Source organism: Mirounga angustirostris, unplaced genomic scaffold (assembly GCF_029215605.1).
Source record: "Mirounga angustirostris isolate CCGP_5_RB_7025 unplaced genomic scaffold, mMirAng1.0.hap1 SCAF_5, whole genome shotgun sequence".
Classification (NCBI taxonomy): domain Eukaryota; kingdom Metazoa; phylum Chordata; class Mammalia; order Carnivora; family Phocidae; genus Mirounga; species Mirounga angustirostris.
This window is the reverse complement of record NW_026991713.1, coordinates 172,494,266-172,514,679: the sequence shown is the minus strand read 5'-3', so window position 1 is coordinate 172,514,679 and position 20,414 is coordinate 172,494,266. Positions and strand designations below refer to the sequence as shown.

Here is a 20,414-nt window from a genome sequence, read left to right as displayed (position 1 = left end):
AGGGGCAGAGGGAGACACTATCCAAGCAGACTCCCCGCTGAGCGCAGAGCCCAAGGCAGGGCTCGATCTCATGACCCTGAGATCAGGACCTGAGCCGAAACCAAGAGTCGGATGCTTAACCAACTGTGCCACCTGGGTGCCTCTAGGTGCTCTTATTTTTTTTTTTTTAAAGATTTTATTTATTTATTTGAGAGAGAGAATGAGACAGAGAGAGAGAGCACGAGATGGGGGAGGGTGAGGGAGAAGCAGACTCCCTGCTGAGCAGGGAGCCTGATGCGGGACTCGATCCCAGGCCTCCGGGATCATGACCTGAGCTGAAGGCAGTCGCCCAACCAACTGAGCCACGCAGGCACCCTGGGTGCTCTTATTTTATAGGTAGGGAAACTGAGGAGAGATTTAACAGTTTCCCTGGCCCCTCTAGGGTCATGCAGCTAGTGAGGGCAGAGCCAGGATTTGAACCCAGGCTGTCCTAGCTCATGCCCTTAACCACTGAGCTGTCTGACCAACCACTGACCAACCCAATCCCAGGTGCTTGAGGGTGGAGGATGAGCAATGAAGGGAACACAGATAAGGGGACATGAGTGGCCTGGCGGGGAGAGGGCCACGTGCGTATGTGTCTGCTGCGTTGTGGGTGTGCATTCTAGGGGCACGGCAGGGCAGTGTGGGAGCACGGAAGCTGGGGGTGGGGTGAGCCTGGGAGCAGAAGGATGGAAGTAGCTGGGACGGAGGTCCTTCTAGGCAGAGAAGGGAGAAGCTGCTGTGAGTTGGGACTCTGGAGGTGGGTGCAGAGGCGGGAGGGTTCTCCAGGTCGATGGAAACAATAGGAGCAGAGGTGCCCTGAGGGGGGTGGGTCTGGCATTCCTGAGCCACATGCATCCACCTCCTGCATCCCATCCACAGGACGTCTGCACTGTTCCTTTGACCCGTGTCCCCAAACCGGATGTATGGGGATGTCTGGGAACCCCGAAAGCGTGCCGAAGGCTTGTGACCCAGTTCCCACTTGTCGGAACTGGGCCTCCCTCCCCGGGCCCAGTGTGGCCACCTCCTGGCTGTGTGGCCTGGGGCCAGCCATGTGTGGGAGGCAGAATTATGGCCCCCGAAGATGTCCACGTCCTGATCTTCCCAGAGCCTGTAAATAAGCGACCTGACCTGGTAAAAGGCACTTTGCAGATGTTGAGATTGGAGAAGGTCCTGGGTTATCAGGGTGCGCACAACCCAATCCCAAGGATCCCATTAAGAGAGAGGTGAGGGGGTCCAAGGGAACGGGGGATGCAGCAACAGAAGCACGGGGTCAGAGTGACGTGCAGAAGGGACCGAGGAACGCAGAGCCTCCAGAGGGAACCAGCCCACTGATACCTTGACTCCAGCCCAGCGGGACTGAGTTTGGACTTCGGACCTCCAGAACTATCAGATAATAAATACGTGCCATATTATACCACTAAGTTGGAGGTAATTTGTTATAGCAGCAACAGCAAGGCCATATACCACGTCCCTGCTCTGAACCCCAATCTTTTCATCTGCAGAACGGTCACGACCCCCCTGTCCTGTCCTGACTCCCAAGTTTCTGAGGATCAGAAAGCAGGAGACCTTCTGGTCTTCTGAGCTGCTGCTGGAACTTTCTGTCACCGCACAGCAGGTTTCCATCCAGCAACAGATGAATGGATGAAGAAAATGTGGTCTCTATGAATACACTGGAATATTACTCAGCCTTAAAAAAGAAGGCAGTCCCGCCATTTGGGACAACAGGGAGGAAGCTGGAGGACAGTATGCTAAGTGAAACAAGCCAGACGCAGAAGAACACGTGCTACATGATCCCATGTAGATGAGTGATCTAAAATAATCAAACTTAAAACCGTAAAATCAGGGGTGTCTGGGTGGCTCAGTCGGTTGAGCATCTGCCTTCGGCTCAGGTCATGATCCCAAGCAGGGTCCTCGGATCGAGTCCCGCATCGGACTCCTTGCTCAGCGGGGGTCTGCTTCTCCTTCTCCCTCTGCCCCTCCGCCTTCTCATGCTCCTTCTCTCTCGCGCGCGCGCTCTCTCTCAAATAAATAAATAAAATCTTAAAAAAAAAACAAAACCGTAAAATCAAAGAGTCGAATTTGTAGAAGCCGAGAGTGAGAGGGTGTGTGCCAGGGGCTGGGGGAGAGAGGAAACGGGGAGGCACTTGTCAAGAGTACAGAGTCTCATTTACGCGAGAGGAACATCTGAGAAACCTGTGCGTCGTGATGCTGGTGGTTAATAGTATACGTTGTGCTTAAACATTTGCTAAGAGGGTAGCTCTGACCTTAAGGATTCTTATCACAAAATAACAATAATAGTAAATAAGAAGGAGGGGCCGGGTATGTTTATGGGGCAGACCGTGATGCTGGTTTGTGGAATGTATAATTATGTCCGAATTCATCAAGTTGTATCCATTAATTACATACAGCTTTTCATAATTCAAGTGTATTTCAGTAAAGGTTTAGAGAGAGAGGGGGAAAAAAAAAGCAGTGGGTTTCCAGGCCTCACCATCACATGTGTCCAAACGTCCCGCTGTGAGGTCTCTCCTGGAGGGGAGAAAACCTTATCCCCAGGAATTCTAACCAAAAAGCTCAGTGATCCCACCACAGGACTGATTAAAAGAACCCTTTCTGAAAGCAGCAAAACTGCAAGTCATTAGTTTGCAGTTTTTTCGTGTGTGACCGTTGGGTGGCCTGGTTCAGAGCATTCCGCAGCCCACGATGGATTTAATTTTGTGTGTTGATCCCACGGCGAAAGCCACAGACAAATAGAAGCGCGTTCGCTGGGCCCTGCTGTGGGCTCCTGGGACCAGGTGAGGTGTGGAGGCCCACCCCTCTTGGTGGCCCTGTGGGGGACCCCCCCGCCCCCGTCTGCAGGGGTTCCTGGGAGAGAAGCCCTTTAATCATCGGGGCTGGAGGTGAAATGGGCTCTCCTGTCTGGTGATTTTGTGTCTTTCCTGTGGCCGCACGGCGGTGCCCCTTCACCTTGGGAGGAGCAGCCAGATGAGAGGGGAAAGGTGGGGGCGTTTGCCTTCCATCACAGTCTCCGTTCTGGGGCCGTGCCCATCGGGGCTGCTGGGGGGAACCTTCTGGAACTCAGCTCTGATCGCATCGTGCCCTTGCGTAAAAACTGCTCTACTGTCTCCCCTGGCCTCAGGCTGAGGCTGGAACCCCCGGGGCCGCTCCAGCCGCACAGAGCTGCCCCGCTGGTGGTTCCAGAGCTTTTGGAACGTTCGTTCCTCAGCCCTGCCTGGAGCCACACTGATGCTGGATGCTGGGGGTGCGCGGAATCGGCATGGTCTGGTCTTTTCCATCCCTGCCCTGCACCAGCCCTGGGAGTCTGGAGGAAATCAGATTTGGTGTGTCCTGGGAGGGACCTGTGAGGCCTGGACGGACGGTGCCCAGGAGCGAGAGGGGAGGCGGTGGCCAGGTGGGCGCTGAGGGGAAGGCAGGAAGCCTTACTGTGGGCGAGGGAGTCGAGAGGTGCTTTCCAGAGAAGAGCCTCGGGAAAGAAGCCTTTTTGGTATGTGGAGTGCTGAGCTTGCCTTGGGGCCTGGGGACTGAGCAGTGCGGGGACATCCTGGGTAGGGAGGAAGATGAGGGCCCCCTGGTACGTGTCAGATTCCTGGTCGCTGTCCCCTAGCTGCTGAGGGTGCCTGGCTGGGGACAGAGGCAGGCAGAGGGAGAAGCAGACCCCCCACTGAGCAGGGAGCCCGACGCAGGACTCGATCCCAGGACTCCAGGATCATGACCTGAGCCGAAGACAGACGCTTAACCCACTGAGCCACGTAGGCGCCCCTAATGGGCCTTCATTCTAATTTCAGAGCTGCTTTCCCATGGGAAAGAATCTGGTGGTAAGGTAGAATTTGAATGTAAAGATCCTAAACTTGTTTCTTCCAACACACAGTTTACGTATGTTTAATTCTCCCACTGAACTCGTTCATTCCCAAACATTCTACTTATTGCTTACTTAATGCCGGGTGCGGCCACGGAGATACAAGTTGGGTGGGTTTCTGCTGTCAGGGACCAGACACAGAAAGAGATGGTGGTGTCCCCCACCCCCCGCCGGGGGGGCACAGTGGCTGTGAGTCGGTGGGCACAGTTGGGGGGACCAAGAGGGAGAGGTCCAGCTTGTCCAAAGGGCATAGCAGAGACTTGAGAGAGGAGGGGCTGGGTGGGGAGGAGGGGACTTATCTAAAAGACACTGCTGTGGGCTAAGGGCCCAGGTGGGGGGAGGGGCACAGCTCAGGCTGGGGAGATGGGCCACTGGAAGGCCAGACGGCTCAGTTATGGAGACCTCAGGGGAGAGCATCAGGAGTCCACACCACCACTGTCCCTTCTTTCTTCATTCATTCGTCTAGTGAGCACCTGTTCACGGATGGGCACCGTGTGCTACACTGGGGCCAGGGGCCGGGGAGGCAGGGGTTCAGTCGGGGTACCTGCCCTCCAGAAGCCGGCAGGTAGACTAGGCTGGTGGACCGCAGCACGCACCTGCCCACCATGTGCCCCACGCAAGTGGCTTTGTTTTGCTGGAAGTTCTCACCGGGCCCCTGGCCTGGGGACGACTTTGCAGGTGTTTTTGCAGAACGACCTGCCTGGAGAGGGCGTAAGCACCTCCAGCCCCGTGAGCAGTAGAAACCTAGCCCTGGCTGGCTAGAGGGCACGAAAAAGCCATGCACTTGGCCAGCCTGGTTTCCCAACAGTCTTGACTTCTGGGCGAGAGGCAGCGTCACTCTGGCCCTTCTGTCCCAAGGTGAGCGTGATGGCCTCTAAAAGCCCCTGCCCCAACCCTACCCCCCAGCTCCAATGCTGCCAGGGGGACGTGGAGGCCCAGAGAGGGATGGGGCCAGTGCATGGTCACACAGTGACCCCAGGGCTCTGGCTTCCTCTTCCAGGAAGACCTCTGGAACCCACTGACTTGTCTCAGGTGGAAAGTGTCAGGTCCAGTGTTGTCAAACCCATGTTTCCCCACTACCCGCTGGGGAGGGGGGAGGTTTACTGAGCTGCCAGTCATGAGTGCTGGTGGCAAGACACCTCGAAGAACTAGGGAGACAAAGCAGGCTCCAGGAGAAGCAGCGATCCCGAGGAAGAGGCGAACTCCACAAACAGCAGGATTTAATTCGGAATGCCGTGTTCATTCCCTGCCGGAATCTGAGTTGCGTCAAGTTCTCCGGGCCCGCCCTTTGCGGGGGGATTGAGGGGCTCTTTCGAGACTGAAAGCCAGCTGCGGGATGCAGGGGGGCCACCCAGCTGGGCCCGACATGTGGATGCGGAACCTCGCTCTTTTTGGAAAGGGACGCAGGTCCAAAAGGTGTTCTGCTCACCAGAGACTTGCGGGGTCATAATTGTGTGTGATCTTCGGGGTATCGGATGCCAAATTCCACCCTCGTCCCTTTTGGCAGCCACATTCTTCAGATTCTTATCAGTTTTTTTTCCCCCAAGTGAACACTGGGAACCAGTCTCCTTGCTGATTGTGGGAGGATGGGAGAAAATTAAAACCAGGAGTCCTGGCTTTCGTCCCGACTTTGCCACCAGCTTGCTGTGCCACCGTGGGTCCTTCCCTTTGGGGGGCCTCGTGGTCTCACCTGTAAAGAGGGGGTTGGGACAAGGTGATCTTTGCAAGACCTGCCCCCTGCAGTGCAGACCTTTCATAAGTCTCCATCCAAGTCCCTTGTGAGATGCTTTCCGGAAAATATTCCTAAACCAAATTCTGTCTGCTTCCCAGAGCGGGAGGGAGACAGCGTCCCCAGAAGCAGAGGGAGCTGAGGAGTGGTGGCGTTTCTACGTGTCCCTTCCCACATGGGGAAGCCTTCCTCCCCCTGATGATGCTGCCCTGAGACTCTCAGGGATGGGCGTTCAAGTTCCAATGGGCTGGGCCCTCAGGGGAACATTCCAGTGACCTTGCCCTCTGCACAGGCAGTTCCCTGGATGGCTTTTGGCTGTTACTTCTTTTTCTTGCTCTCAGCAGCCTGGTGACTGCAGGTCATTTTCCCCATTTTATAGACGAGGCAACTGAGCCTCACGCATGGCAAAGCCCGTTCAGCTAGGCAGAGCGGGACTGGCCCCAGGGGCTGGCTCTCTTGACCCACCCAACCTGGCCAATCCCGGGTTGGTGAGGGCACACAGTGGCCACACGGCTAGTCTGGGGCCCTACATGAAACAGGAGCTCTGTGAACCTTTGTGGGAACAGTGAGTGATGCCACCTTGGCCCACGCCATCCAGAGCCAGCACCTTGGCTGCTCTTCAGTGGTGGGGGTCACTGGAAGCAGCACGTTCACATCCAGAGGAGCCTAAAACCCCAACCAAGGGGTGGCAGTCTGCATAGTGGTTATACCTACCCTCTGCCTGGAGCTGTGCAGCCCATATGTCTGTATTCATTCACATAGGTGTTACTGCTCTTGAGCAGCCCTTGGAAAGCGGGCTCCCATTTTGCAGATGAGGAACTGAGGCTCTGAAGTTGAGACTTGCCCAAAGCCATGCGGGTGGTAAGTGATGCAAGTAGGACACAAACTAGGCCTCCTGGCCTCACATTTGTACGCCTTGATAGTACGCTTTGACAGCAGGCTGTTTTGTCTGGGATGCTTTTAAATGTGCATCATAAAAACCCTACTGATGTAGGCTGAAACAACAAAGTCATAATATTTCACATATTGAGAAATGGGTGGCTCGAGGGTTGGTTAATTTGGCAGCATCGAATGCTCAAGGACCCTGCTTTTTACTCTGCTCTCCCTAGGCTGTCTTCCCTCATGGCTCTAAGATGGCTGCCACAGCTCCAGGCATCACATCCTCATCCACCTGTGTACGGAAAAAAGCATGAACTTCTCTTCTTGAATCCTCTCTCCCCCATAAGGGATGGTATTTTGCAGAAGCCCCTCAGTTGACTTCCCCTTACTTGTCACTGACCAGACATGAATGAAAGTGTCCACACTTCGACCAATGAGATTATGGTCTTACCCACCTTTTTTGCACTTACTGATGCCCAGAGTCTGAAGAAAACTGGGGTTGGTTACCAAAGAAGGAGGAGGAGGAGATGACTACTGGGGACACACATGTCATATATGAGAGGCCAGTTAGGCACCCACCTCCCTCACTGTCTGTTCTAAAGGACACAGTCCCCCAGAGTGCCTGCCACAGGGGGCCCTAGGCCCCCTGTTCTGTGCCATGCGAGTTCCCCACACCTGACTGGACCAGGGGTGGGCATCTGACCGAAGGCAAGCAGGCCTGCTGGGGCCTGGCGTGGACAGAGGAGCTGGGCCAACCAGAGTCTCTGTCTCAGGAAACAGAACTGGGAGAGAATGAGGCCATCCTTTCAGTGTGGCTCAAGGTGTGGTAAGCATACATTTTTCTTGGCAGAGGGATGGAGTGAGGGAAGCTGCTTAGTCTGGCTGGCTTCTTCTGAACACAGGTATGGCGGTGGCTCTTCCATGGTGGGTTTCTATAAGGATTACAGGAGGAGATGTATCCGAGGCTTGCCCCAGTACCTGGCACATCCAAGCGCTCAGTAAATGTCAGTTACTCTTTTTCCTGTTTCGGTTCCAACTTCCATTGGGTGGAAAGCATCACTGTCCTCCCCAGCATCCCCGGGAAGCCTGTTACAAGTGCATATTCTTGGGCCCATCCTCACAGGACCCGAGTCAGCAGGTGGTTTTGAGAGACGGTGCACTTGAGAAGGACCACCGAGGACACACAACTCGGTCCTGTCCTGATCTTGGCCACACAGAAAGCTCTGACTTCTGTAGAGGTCGCTTGCAGGCCAAACGGCTCACGGTCCAAGGCGGACATGCCTCACTCCGTAAAAGTTCTGGTGAGTTCCAGTTCTGGTCATGGAATCTGTGTCGCCGGAGCGTTTCTCAGCAGGTGGCCTCGGGAACGCTGATCCCACGGAGGACATTTGGCACCAAACTCTGGCAACTTGTTGCCTCTGGCACTCCCATTAATGGGAATCATTGTGGATCCTTCTTGAGATGCTCAAAGCCATGCTTTCTGTTCGGCCAAGTTGTATGCTCCCTCAGCTGCCCCCGTGCGAATGGGAAATTCAGTCTGTAAGTGGCTGATGCTCTATATGGGGTTCTTCCCAGCCTTGTCTCAGGTGGGGGAGGCCTCAGGAATTCCCCACCATGGAAAGTGCTAGAGAATGAATACAGATAGTTAGGAAGCAGCATAGCTGTGCTGTCTGGGGGCACCCTGGCTCCCTGCTTTGCCCACGGACCCACATCCAGACCCACACGCCTCGTTCTCCCACCCGGCTTCAGCGTTGGACCCCGCAGTCCACGTCATCGCCCCCCTGTTTTTACAGAAAGATTGGGTCGGTTGCTGCCGGGCTTTTGGATCAGCAGCCTATCCCTCTGAAAGTCAGTGACCTTAAAATGACTTAAATTTCGGGCGCCTGGGTGGCTCAGTTGGTTAAGCAACCGCCTTCGGCTCAGGTCATGATCCCGGAGTCCCGGGATCGAGTCCCGCATCGGGTTCCCTGCTCGGCAGGGAGTCTGCTTCGTCCTCTGACCCTATCCCCTCTCATGTGTTCTCTCTCTCTCAAATAAATAAATAAAATCTTTAAAAAAAAATGACTTAAATTCCTCCCTGGTCTTGCCTCGAAATGGACGACAGTTCCAATAAAATCTGTCAGGGGGGGCAGACAAATCTCTCTGCGTAGCAAACGCTCCTACTGGTTTCTGGGCCCTAAAAACTGATCAGGACTGAGTGGATCACACATTCAGTTATTCTTACAGGAATGAAACCGTCACTCCGGACAGCGGCTCACTGGTTGAGAGATGGAGAGAAACACCAGCCACAGGGACACTTGTCTTGTTGGGAGACACTGTGTGGCTCTGGTCTCTGGAGGTCAGTCTCCCAGGCGGCTCCATGCTCTGAGCTGACTCGGGGCCCCTCGGGCCACTTGAGCATGTCTCACCTGAAGGTGTCTCTGGTGGAGAGCAGGCCCCTCAGAGCTGCCCCCTCAGAGCTGTCTTCCCCCCGCTGCGGCCCCCAGCGTGTTTCTGCTCACTCTATCCGAAGAACCCACTGCCGACTGTTCTCACCTGCTGGAGAGGGCAGGTGTGAATGCAAGGGGTGTGGGGCCTTCCCCTCCCCCTGGCCAAATCCTGGGCTTCGGAGCTGTCCTCTTCCCATGGACACTCACTGCTCTACGGGTCAGCCTCCTTGTCCCCCTAGCCTCTAGGACATAGACCGCTCCCAGTGCACTGGGTGTCACTTTGTTTCTTTCCCTGTTGGGTTCATGGCAGACACCAGGCCAAGTCCCCAGGAAGCAGATTCTGAGACGGGGTCCGGCACGGAGGATGTGTCCTGGGATCGGTGACCATGGAAGGGAGAGGACGGACTTGGGAGTCAGAAGGAGAAGTTGAGCTGGGATGCAGGCCCAGCGACAGTTACCACCGACCTCCCCGGGGAGCCCTGCGGCTACAGTGGACCTTTCAACTTGTCCTGACGTCCATATGGCTGGGCCCTTCAACTCGTGCATGGACCAGACCCTGGACGGGGTCGCCCTGGGGACAGTAGGATGTCAGGCGAGGCAGCTCTTACTGGGAGGGTCTGACCGCTGATAGCCCTTCGTTGAGGGGGGCCCGAAGGGGGATCCGGGGCACGGCCCAGTGTCCACACCCCATGGGCTGGTGCTGAGGGGAGCAGGGTGCTCTCGTTATTCTGCACGAAGACAGCCTGAGATTGCCTTTGCCTTTCGGAATACAGCACATACCATTGACTCGCACTGAACTTATTGTTGGCGAGAACCTTCCCGCCCCATCTGGGGCTCATCTGCTGGGTTTTGGGGCCGCAGGGCCGGACTCCACATTCGCCCGGTCATGTTTCATCTTGTTAGATTTGGCTCTTTGCTCCAGGCTGGGGAGATCTAGCCTGGATCCCTCTTCCCTGCCAAGACCCAGACCCCCGTGTGCACCAGCTCCTGGTTTGCGCCTCTCGTCAGCAGCCTGCTGCTTCCAGCACCATCTGCGGCCCGGCCCCCTCCAGGCAGCATGGCCCCACGTGGAGAGACCACTGTCTGCCAAGCCCCAGGTGCTCTTCAAGTCCATCTGGCAGGTGTAGCCGAGCAGCTCAGGGCTGGGCTTGAATCTTGGGTGCACGTCGGCTTGCTTGTTGGGTGGCTGGGACGTGTTCCGTCTGCCCTCGCCCCATGCCTCGTTTCCTGATCTGTGACAGCCCCCACCCCATGTGTGAGACCACTGGGTCCCTCCGGCTTCCTGGTTTGCAGGTGGGATGGCTCCCAGAGGGACGTGGCTACTAAGCACCTGCTGGGTGATTTTGTACTAGTTCTCTAACCGTCTGCTGGCCTCCTGGGCAAGGTGGGTGCAGCATGGAGCATCAAATTGAAGACTGAGCTTCAGGGTCTAAAAGGACCACGTGCTCAGTGTGTGACCTTGTCTCTTCTGGAGGCTCAGCCTCCTTCTCTGTAAAGCGCCTACCTGAGAATTGTTGCGAAGATTATGTGAGATCACGTATGTGCAGGTTTCCTGGGGCCGCCACAACTAAGTCCCACACGCGGTCAGCTTAAATGACAGAAATGAATTTCCTCATGGTGCTGGAGGCTGGAAGCTCAAGACAGAGGTGTTGACAAGGGTGGTTTCCCCCCCGAGGCCCCTCTGCTTGCCTCGTGGATGGCCTTCTCCCTGCATCTTCACGCTGTCTTCCCTCTGTACATCTTTGCGTTCATAATTTGTAAGTTTCCTCTTTTTATAAGGACACCAGTCACACTGGATTACAACCCACCTTACTGACCTCATTTTAACTTAATTGCCTTTTTAAAGACTTTTTTTTAAAGATTTTATTTATGTATTTTAGAGAGAGAGAGAGCATGAGCTGGAGGAGGGGCAGAGGGAGAGAGAGAGAATCCCCAACAGACTCCCCGCTGAGCGTGGAGACTTACTTGGGATTCGATCTTACAACCCCGAGAACACGACCTGAGCTGAAATCAAGAGTCCGGTGCTTCACCGACCGAGCCACCCAGGTGGCCCAAGACTCTATCTTCAAATACAGTCACATTTTGAGTCATTGGGGGTTAGGGTTTCAACATATGAATTTGGGGGTAGGGACACATCTCAGCCTGTAACAGTACATGGGACTGCTTTGCCAACCCCAAAACAGGTCATGAGGTCCTGAGCCCAGCTCTGCCCGCAGGAGAGGGTCTCTGAATGGCCAGAAGCCAGGTGGGCTGATTCTGTACCTGAGCAGTTCTTTCTCTCCTGGGAAGGGGCGAGGACCTGGTTCCTCTGCCGGCATCTCTCTGGGGACCAGCTAAGCCCCATGGGTTCTGCTTCAAGGGCACGGTCTCAGAGTCATCCAGATTGCCCATCCACGTGGCCATTGTCAGGCTGCAAACCTGGCTTCTCACAGAGCTCCCTGAACCCAGCCGGCCCACAGAACCCGTGGAACTGGCCTCTGGGGGTTGGGCAGAGTATGGCCAGGTAATTAGAATGATCAGGGCTGGGCGGAGGGGGGCCTGAAACTCAACGCCCTTAACCTTCATATGGGTAGTCCCAGCCATGGGGGCAGAACTTGCTGGTGCTCAGGGCCTGGCACCCAGCAGAGCCCGAGAAACAGTTTTTGGTGAGTGAGTGCAAATGGGTGAGAGAAAGTCCCGCTGGGACATAGGGCTTGGGGTCGGATCAGCACAACTTCATGAGGCCTGTTCTGGGTCCACCGTCCTTGGGAGCCTATAGTTTTCTAGTACGATTGGGGCTAAGATCAGGGGATGCACGGGAGCCTGTGGAGCATGAGGCAGGGGTCCCTTCCTGCCAGGGGGTCAGGGAGGGCCTCCAGGAGGGGACAGAGCCCAAATGAAGACTCGTAGGGTAACAGTTGGCCAAATGGAAGACGGTGGGACGGCACGCCAGGGAGGACACTGTGACAGTGTGCGTGGCAAGATGGAGCGTGGTAGGAGGTGGTACCAAGGGAGGTGGGTGGGAGCCGTGGGGGATGGGGAAGGGAAGTGACAGGGGCAGGACAGATTTGTGGTTTAGGGAGTGGCCTCTGGTGGCGTGTAGAGGACACTGCAGGGAGATAGGGCTGGAGGCCGGTAGGCCAGCAGGCACCAAGGCCGTCCAGGTGCAAGATCAAGATGGAGCAGGAGAGGGGTTGAGGATGTGGACTTGCCTGGTGTGGGGGCTAAGTGGCCACGGGGAGTGAGGGAGGGAGAAGATGGAGTCTGCGGTAATTTGCCGCTGGGCGTTCTGGGTAAAGGGACCAGGAGTTTAGATGCTGGTCACCAAGATGGACCCAGTTGGGTCTGGAGAGCAATGTACTGAGTATTGGACAGATTGAAATGGTATGTCTCAGAGTGTCCCATGGGCTATGATGATGTGTGACCACTGTCCAGAAAAGTAGGGCCTATATGTTGGGGTTCAAGGGGAAGCACTGAGGTGACTCAACATGAGGGTGGAGCAGAGCATGGGACAGGGGAAAGGGGGCAGACTGGGTGATCCTCCCGGGAAGGGAGGACACCGTCAGAGCCCCAGGGCTTGGTTTGGGCTCGGAGCTTAGGGTCCTGGGGATTGAGGGAAAGTGTGAGTGAGATCAAGTCCCAAGGCAAAGCTCAGATAGAACTGGGGGGGTCGGGGGGTTGGTGCTTGGGGTGGGACCAGGGCTCTGGGGAGGAGAAGTTGCCATATTGGCATCTCCCTGGGTTAGTTATATTCAGAGGTGGGCCTGGACCAGGGGTGTCCTGAAGACCCTCCATTCCTTTGTGCCATGATTTCCTGAAGCCACTTAGCGCTCGTTGTCCCAAAGGACCCCAAATTAAGAATTTCGGAGCTCAGCCAAGTCATAGAGCCAAACACTGAGCAGGGTGAAGACCACGGTAGAAGCAGCCTCTAGGTGGGTGGAGCAGGGCCAAGTCAGTGGCTTTACCCCATCAGGGAGTGGACCTCGTCTCATAAGAAAAGGGACCTGCACGGGAGCCCGTCTGTCCCCAAGGCTGGGAGGAAGTTTCCCATCCTGGACTCTCCATGAGAACCCAGCTGGGGAGGAGGAGGGGAGGTACGGAAGAGACATTTGCTGCTCAAAGATAATGTCAGCCCCTTCCCATCCTGATAAAGGCTGCTGAGGGCACCCTCACTGCCAGGCAGTTCGAGGACCAGCCCTGCCACTCCTGAATTCTGTACTCTTGGGCCAGTCCTTCCAGAAGGGTCTTAAAAGGGACATATGTCTCCTGCCAAGCCAGTCTCCTGGTGGAGTTATTCTGTGGTCCTTACAGCTCTGTATGCACCCACCATGGGCAGGGATGGGGGTGGGTGGCTCTGTGATACCACCCACAAACAGGAGACACAGAATGTTCAGGACATGGGGATCCTAAGAGGTACCCCACATGGGAGAAGAGTGCCTGACACCAAGATTCTCTGGAACCGTGGTGCCTGGACATGAACAAGGTTTTGAATTCCATCTGAGAAGGCCTAGATCCCTTTTCCCTTGTCTCTGCCTGCCTTCTTCGTTGTTTTTGGCCAGGTTTTGAGTTTGGGAAGCCATTTACAGCCCATTAAAAGATCAAATGTCCTGGAGATGATGAATCGAGGCATTTGAAAATGTTTTGCAATTCACAGCTCATTTCCCTATAGACAACCCTGACCCCGCGTGATTCGGAGATGGCTGGCTGGTCTGTCTGTTCCAGAATGCCACGGGCGGATGTCGGGATGGAGCATTGTCCTCGGGTTGGTTCATCCCCAAGAGAGTCACGCTTAGTGCCTGAGATGGCACCAGTGCTCCCCAGTAGAGATGAAGGAATGGCTTAGATGCTGCCATCTTGCACAATTTCCAGACTGATCTGTCAGAGGCAAGAGTGGAGGTGTGTACTGGGGAGGTGGGACCCTGATGGTCCTCTGGGCTGGAAGGCTGGATTCCCTTCCCCACTCAGCCTCAAGTCTGAGCTATGGGCAGCGAGGTTTAACTGCCCACTACTCCTCCCAGCTCCAAAATGCGTAAGGTCAGTCCCTAGGCTTTTATGGACACTGTGGGGTTCTGGTAGCCAGCCAATCAGGGATACTTTAGTAGTGAGTGCCACATGATTTATACACCACTAACCTGAATCTGCTCACGTAGCCCTTGCAATAAACTTAAGGGGTAAGATTTTTTATTTCACTGAGGCTCAGAGAGGGGACATCACTTTGCTCAAGTCACGGAGCAGGTTGGTGGCAGACCCAGGTTTTGAACTAGGTCTCCTGGTATCTTTGGGGGAGAGGGATAGATTTTCGATTACTTTATGCTCTTTTTGACAGTGCAAATGTTGGTAGTAGAGATTTGCCTAGAAAATTGTCCAGGTTTTGAAAAATTTTGATGCAAGATCACACATAAAATTTACGTATAATTTTAAGTCTCTGGACTTTTTCTCTTGTGTCTTTGTTTCTAATTAGGAATTGCTATAAGCTTTGTCTATTTGATTTTTTTTTTTAAAGATTTGTTTTTATTTATTTATTTGAGACAGAGAGAATGGGAGAGAGCGAGCACATGAGACGGGGGAGGGTCAGAGGCAGAAGCAGGCTCCTTGCCGAGCAGGGAGCCCGACGCGGGACTCGATCCAGGGACTCCAGGATCATGACCTGAGCCGAAGGCAGTCGCTCAACCAACTGAGCCACCCAGGCGCCCTATTTGACTTTTTTTAAAACATGTTTTGTTGATTCACTTAAAGTAAATCTACTTCATTCATTTCTGCTCGAATCTTTGTGGATTCTTTTCTTCTTTCTCTTTCCAAGGTTTTCTAATGACTGTGTTTTCTCTTGCTACCTCTTGCTTTTCTAGCATTTTGTCGGATTAATCAAATTTTCTTTGTTTTTTTTTTTCTTTCATGGTTTGTCAGTTTTGTCTTCTTTCTATCCTTGTTAGTATTTATCTTCAAACTGAAAGGTATATTTTAATCGTGTATTTTTCTGCTATACCTGAAGTTGCAAAACACTCATGTCCTTTCCTTAAACAAGACGAAACTCCCAGCAACTTTTGGTTCCTTCTGTCCCTCTTAGAGCTCTCTTCCTTACTGAGATCACTTTGGATTTTAGAGCTAGGCTGTTATTAAATCATATTACTCTTTCTTTGCTCATAACTGCTTCTCATAGTTAATATATTTCTTCTGCATCCTTCATTTATTTTGCTGGAGTACATCCTGCAGTGATTCTTTCAGAAAAGGTGACTGGTAAGCTTTCTGAGTTCCTGTGCATCTGAAAATGTCTTTATCTTGCCTTTGACTTTGAAGGAGAGCTTGCCTGGGTGCGGAATTCTGGGTGCTCGATATTTCCCCTCCAAAATTCGAAACCAGTGTGTTTCTTGATGAATCTGGTGCTGCTGATGAGAACTCTAATTTCAGTTTATTGTAGGTAATCTGCATTACTTTCCTCTCTACAGCATTTGGTATTTTGTCTCCATCCTGAGGGTTCTGACATTTCAGCATGATATGTCTGTTTGTGTTCATCTGGTTTAACACTCAGTGGGCTCTTTTGGATTAAGAAATCATATCTTTCTCCAACTCTCTTTATTCTTTCTTCAAGTACGTACTTCCCTTGGCTCTCTCCGATCCCCCATTCCAGAGCTACTAGTAGACATATGTTGGCACGTGGTCTGTCCTCTGGGTCTCTCACCTCTCTCCCCCCGCCCCCCCCAACATTTCCTTAGAAAGTTCATGGCTCGGATTTCCGGCTCATCCGCTAACTCTCTAGCTGTGTCTATTCTGATTTTTCAGCTCATCTGTTGCGCTTTTGGTTTTTACAGTCATACGTTTCATTTCCAAGAGATCTCATTTTTTCCATTTCATAATATTTTTTACAAGGGCACAATTCTCTTATCTCTTTGAGGACATTAATTATGTTTTAAAAAATTGTCTTCATCGGTTTGCTTTATTATCTTTTTCTGAGGTGTGATTTATTGTCTGTTGAGTTGGTGCTTTTCTTTCATGGTGTTGGCCTTTTTTTTCTCGAATACTTTGAAATTCTTGGTATTTGGGGATTTCCACTGGCTCTTCTCTGCTTTACTATTTATTGCTGCTTTGCCTCTTGGAAGGTTGGTAGTATAGGTAAGGGGTAGAGAAGGATTGTGCAATAATTCAGTTGTATAGGGGCACCTGGGTGGCTCAGTTGCTTGAGCCTCCGACTCTTGGTTTCGGCTCAGGTCATGATCTCAGAGTCCTGGGATCGAGTCCCGTGTTGGGCTCTAGGCTCAGCGGGGAGTCTGCTTCTCTGCCTCTCTGTCCCTCTCCCTCTGCCCCTCCTCCTGCTCTAGCGCTCTCTCTTTCTCTCAAATAAGTAAATCTTTTTTAAAAAAGGAATTCAGTTGTATAAACTTGAGAGGGTCTCTGTTTCTCCTGGGGGTCATCAGATTTCGGAGCACCCTCTCCAACCACACCTGCCTCAAGGCAGGTGAATCTAATGCCTGATTCTTGACACCAGCAGGGGTAGGGATCCGGGTCCTACCTGTCTGACTCCTTGTACCATGGTCCTCTGACAGTCATCTCTGGGTCCCTCCCCTATCCCATAGCCACATCAGCTGTTCCCAAGTTGTGCCCACATTTACCGTCAACCTGGAGTCTTCCCTGTTTCCAGTGGGCTTTCCTCTTTCAATTTAGTTCCACCTACTTTCAGTCTCTCAAGCGTTCCTCAAAATTTCTCGATCACGGCTTCTTTGTTTTCCAGTGCTGTTAGGGGCTGATTTCTTTTTTTTTTTTAATTTACATTTTCTGCTTTATTGAGTTATGAGTGACAAATTTAAAAAGTGTATATTTAGGTTGTACAATATGCTTTTTTCCCCCAAAGGTGTACAACGTGATGACTTAATATACATATGCATTGTGAAATGGTTACTACAGATTATTAACACATTCATCACCTCACATAGTTACCACTGTTTGTTTGTTTGTCTTGTGGTGAGAACACTTAAGATCTATTCTCTTAGCAAATTGCAAGTATGCAATATGGAATTATTAACTATAATCACCATGTGATTATATATGATACACAGATAATATAATAATATATGTACATATAGATCTAATTTGTATATTAGATCCCCAGAACTTATTCATCTTATAACTGGACATTTGTATTCTTTGACCAGCATCTCCCCATCTCTCACACTCCCCAGCCCCTGGCAATCCCTGTTCTACTCTCTAGTTCTATGAGTTGGATGGTTTTGGATTCCACATACAGATGAGATCATACGGTATTTGTCTTTCTGTGGCTTATTTACTTAGGGTAATGTCTTCCAGGTTCATCCATGTTATTGCAAATGATAGAATTTCCATCTTTTTTATGGCTGAATAATATTCCATCGTGTGTATGTGTGTGTATTTTCTACATTTTCTTTGTCCATTCATTCATGGATGGACACTTTAGTTGTTTCCATCTTGGCTATTGTGAATAATTTTGCAATGAGCATGGGCATGCAGATATCTCTTCTAGATACTGATATTAATTCCTTTGGATATATGCCCAGAAGTGAGATTCCTGGGTCATACGGTAGTTCCATTTTTAATTTCTTCAGGAAACTACCATAATGGCTGTACCAATGTCCATTACCACCAACAATGTACTGGAGTTCCTTTTTCTCCACACCTTCGCCAACACTTGTTGTCTCATGTCCTTTTGATATAATAGCCATCCTAACAAGTGTGAGGTGATCTCTCATTTTGATTTGCATTTTCCTGGTGGTGAGTGATGTTGAGCCCCTTCTCATATACTTTTGGCCATCTGTACGTCTTCTTTAGAAAAATGTCTATTCAGGTCCTTTGGCCATTTTAAAATCAGATTATTTGGTTTTTGGCTATTGAGTTTTATGAGTTCCTTATATGTTTCGGATATTAACCTCTTATAAGATGCACGGTTTGCAAAAATCCCAAAGCTCCCGAAAGGGCGTTTTTGTTCATGGCTGGCTGGCAAATTATGGTTACTGAGGAGAGATAGGAGTAGGAGACCTCCTGTCCCACCATCTTGCTGATGTTGCAACAGGGACTTATTTTTAGATTTTAAATTTCTAGGATCTGGGGGGGGGGGGGGGAGTGGGAGGGGGAGGTGGGAGCATGGGCTGCTTTTGGATCCAATCACAATATTGTTTGCATATATCTCCCCCCGCCCCCCGCCCCCCCCCGCGCCACGTCCCAGCTCAGGCTTCCGCACCTCTCACTGCACCAGAGAGATTTTTCTAAACTCAGACCCATCGAGGCATTCCCCTGGTCAGAGTCCTTCAGGGGCTCCCCACTGACTTCATGATAAGACCCACATCTAGCCTGACAGGTACCACGTCGCTTCCTTCCTCCTGGCTCCTGCCCTCCCTCCTGGCTCCTCCTCTCCCTCCAGCCTTCGGGCCACGTGTGATTGCACTTGCTGTGGGCTGACTCTCACCTTTCAGTACCCAGGTGGTTGTTCTTTCTCGGGACCTGGGTTGGGTGCCCTGCTCTGTTCCCATAGTTCCCCGTGTGCATCTTTTGGTTGTACCTATGGCCCCATGTTCCTGTGGGTTATAATCACTTCCCTCTTAGTCTTCCTCACCAGAGTGGGATTTCCCGGTGGGCAGGGGTTCATTCCGAGTGTTTGAAGACTGAAATGATGGATGCCAGGGCTTGGTGGCCAAGGCTGTGGTGGGTACTTCCCTTTCCCCTTAGTCCTGGACCGAGGGTCTCAGTGGACCCCTTACCCAGGAGAATGAGCACCCCCACCCTGCAGCTTTATGGAGGGACCCCCTCCTTGGCCAGCATGGCCTTTTGCCGTGCAGTCAGCACCTCAGGAATAGAAGGGCTGACATGACTGTTGCTGTCCCCACAGGCACTGGTGCCATCACACGGTGACGCGGACGGTGTCCTGCCAGGTGCAGAACGGCTCGGAGACAGTGGTCCAGCGTGTGTACCAGAGCTGCCGGTGGCCGGGGCCCTGTGCCAACCTCGTGAGGTAAAGGCTGTGGGGCGGTCCAGCTCTGCCCTTCCTTTTCCTTTCTGTTCCCTTGGGTGAATCCAACCCCAGCACAAGCTGCTGGGGAGGGGGGTTTGACGCTCGGAAACAAGAGCTGAGTGTGCATTTATGGGGCACCTTTTGTGTACAGAGCATGGGGATTATGTGTGGGCAAGATGAAAGGGACGTGCTTCCCACCCTGAAAGAACTTAACAATCCGGTGGTATTTGATGAGCAGAAGAGCACCATAGACAGGAAGTGGGTGAGGGGACTGAGGGATGGGGGAGGGCCAGGTGAGGCCCATCTCGGCCCCGCCCACCACGGCCCCGCCCCCTTTACGCCCCGCCCCCCAGCCCTCAGGCTGTTCCTCAGCATTCTCAGGATGATCGCTACTTTTCACAACTGCCCTTTGCTTTGGGACTGAAGCAGTGATGTGAACAGTGTTCACATCAGACCCATCACATCACATCAAGACCCACTGCAGGGTCTTGTCCTCGGTGTGGGTGTTTACAGGCCTCCCGAGAGTTCTCTCCCTCTCCTTGGCATGAGGAGCTCAGAACAGAATGTTTGGTCACAGCAGATACGAATTTGTCCTGAGCCATCCCTTTGTTGAGTAAGACTTAATGCTCATTCTTGAGAGGAATTCCATATCTCTGGTCTCAATTATCATTGCCACTTAAGTGGCTATTATCTGTTAAGGAATGAGGGTTTAATGTACTTTCCTCTCTCTCCAGTAACTCATATACGAGGTAGGGTTGGGGTGCATCTCCTCTGTCTATGGCTGGGCAGGGAGAAGAAGGACAGTAGGGTTCGGCACTGTCCCCAGCTCCCTGGCGACGTGGGGCACCGTGTGCACTCTCGTCCTGGGTCCTGGTTTTGGGGCTTTGCATATACGAGGCACTGTGTTTGTTTTTTTTTTTTTTTTAAAGATTTTTATTTATTTATTGAGAGAGAGAGAGAATGATGGAGAGAGAATATGGGTAGGGAAGAGGGTCAGAGGGAGAAGCAGACTCCCTGCCGAGCAGGGAGCCCGATGCGGGACTCGATCCCGGGACGCCAGGATCATGACCTGAGCCGAAGGCAGTCGCTTAACTGACTGAGCCACCCAGGCGCCCCTAGGCACTGTGTTTGTAGTAGCTGCTGTCTGGTCTTCCCACCTCCCCCATCCCCTCCACGTCCTCTATCAGATCACGGCACTGCTCCAGACCTTCCAGGAGCTTCCATCTCTCTTACAGGACAGTCTCTACCTCTCTCCACAGCCGATCAAAGTCTGGACATGGACCCTGTTTCCCTCCTGACCCCAAGGCCCTCCGCGAGCCGCCCTGGTCCTGGGGCTGTGGCCACACGGACCTTGCTGGCCTGGAGACTCCGTCCTTCCTCGGGGCCTTCACGTTTGCTGGTCCTTCTGCCTGGCCTGGTTTCATGCCGGGAATAGCTGCATCTCCTGACCTAATTCAGTGCCTTTCCTCCCCGACACTCTGTCACTTTCCAGGGGGCCACAGGAGGGCAGGAATTGCTTCGATCTCTCCTGTG

General features: G+C 52.6%; 1 protein-coding gene across 2 annotated transcripts in view; it reads left to right on the top strand.

The window, feature by feature from the left end:
* Window positions 1-20,414, top strand: part of COL26A1 (collagen type XXVI alpha 1 chain) — a 141,880-nt gene that overhangs the window by 21,676 nt on the left and 99,790 nt on the right. For both annotated transcript variants that reach the window (XM_045875619.2, XM_045875618.2), the window contains exon 2: window positions 18,759-18,881. In XM_045875619.2, the coding sequence (XP_045731575.1) occupies window positions 18,759-18,881 (123 nt within the window). The remainder of the gene's footprint in view (window positions 1-18,758; window positions 18,882-20,414) is intronic.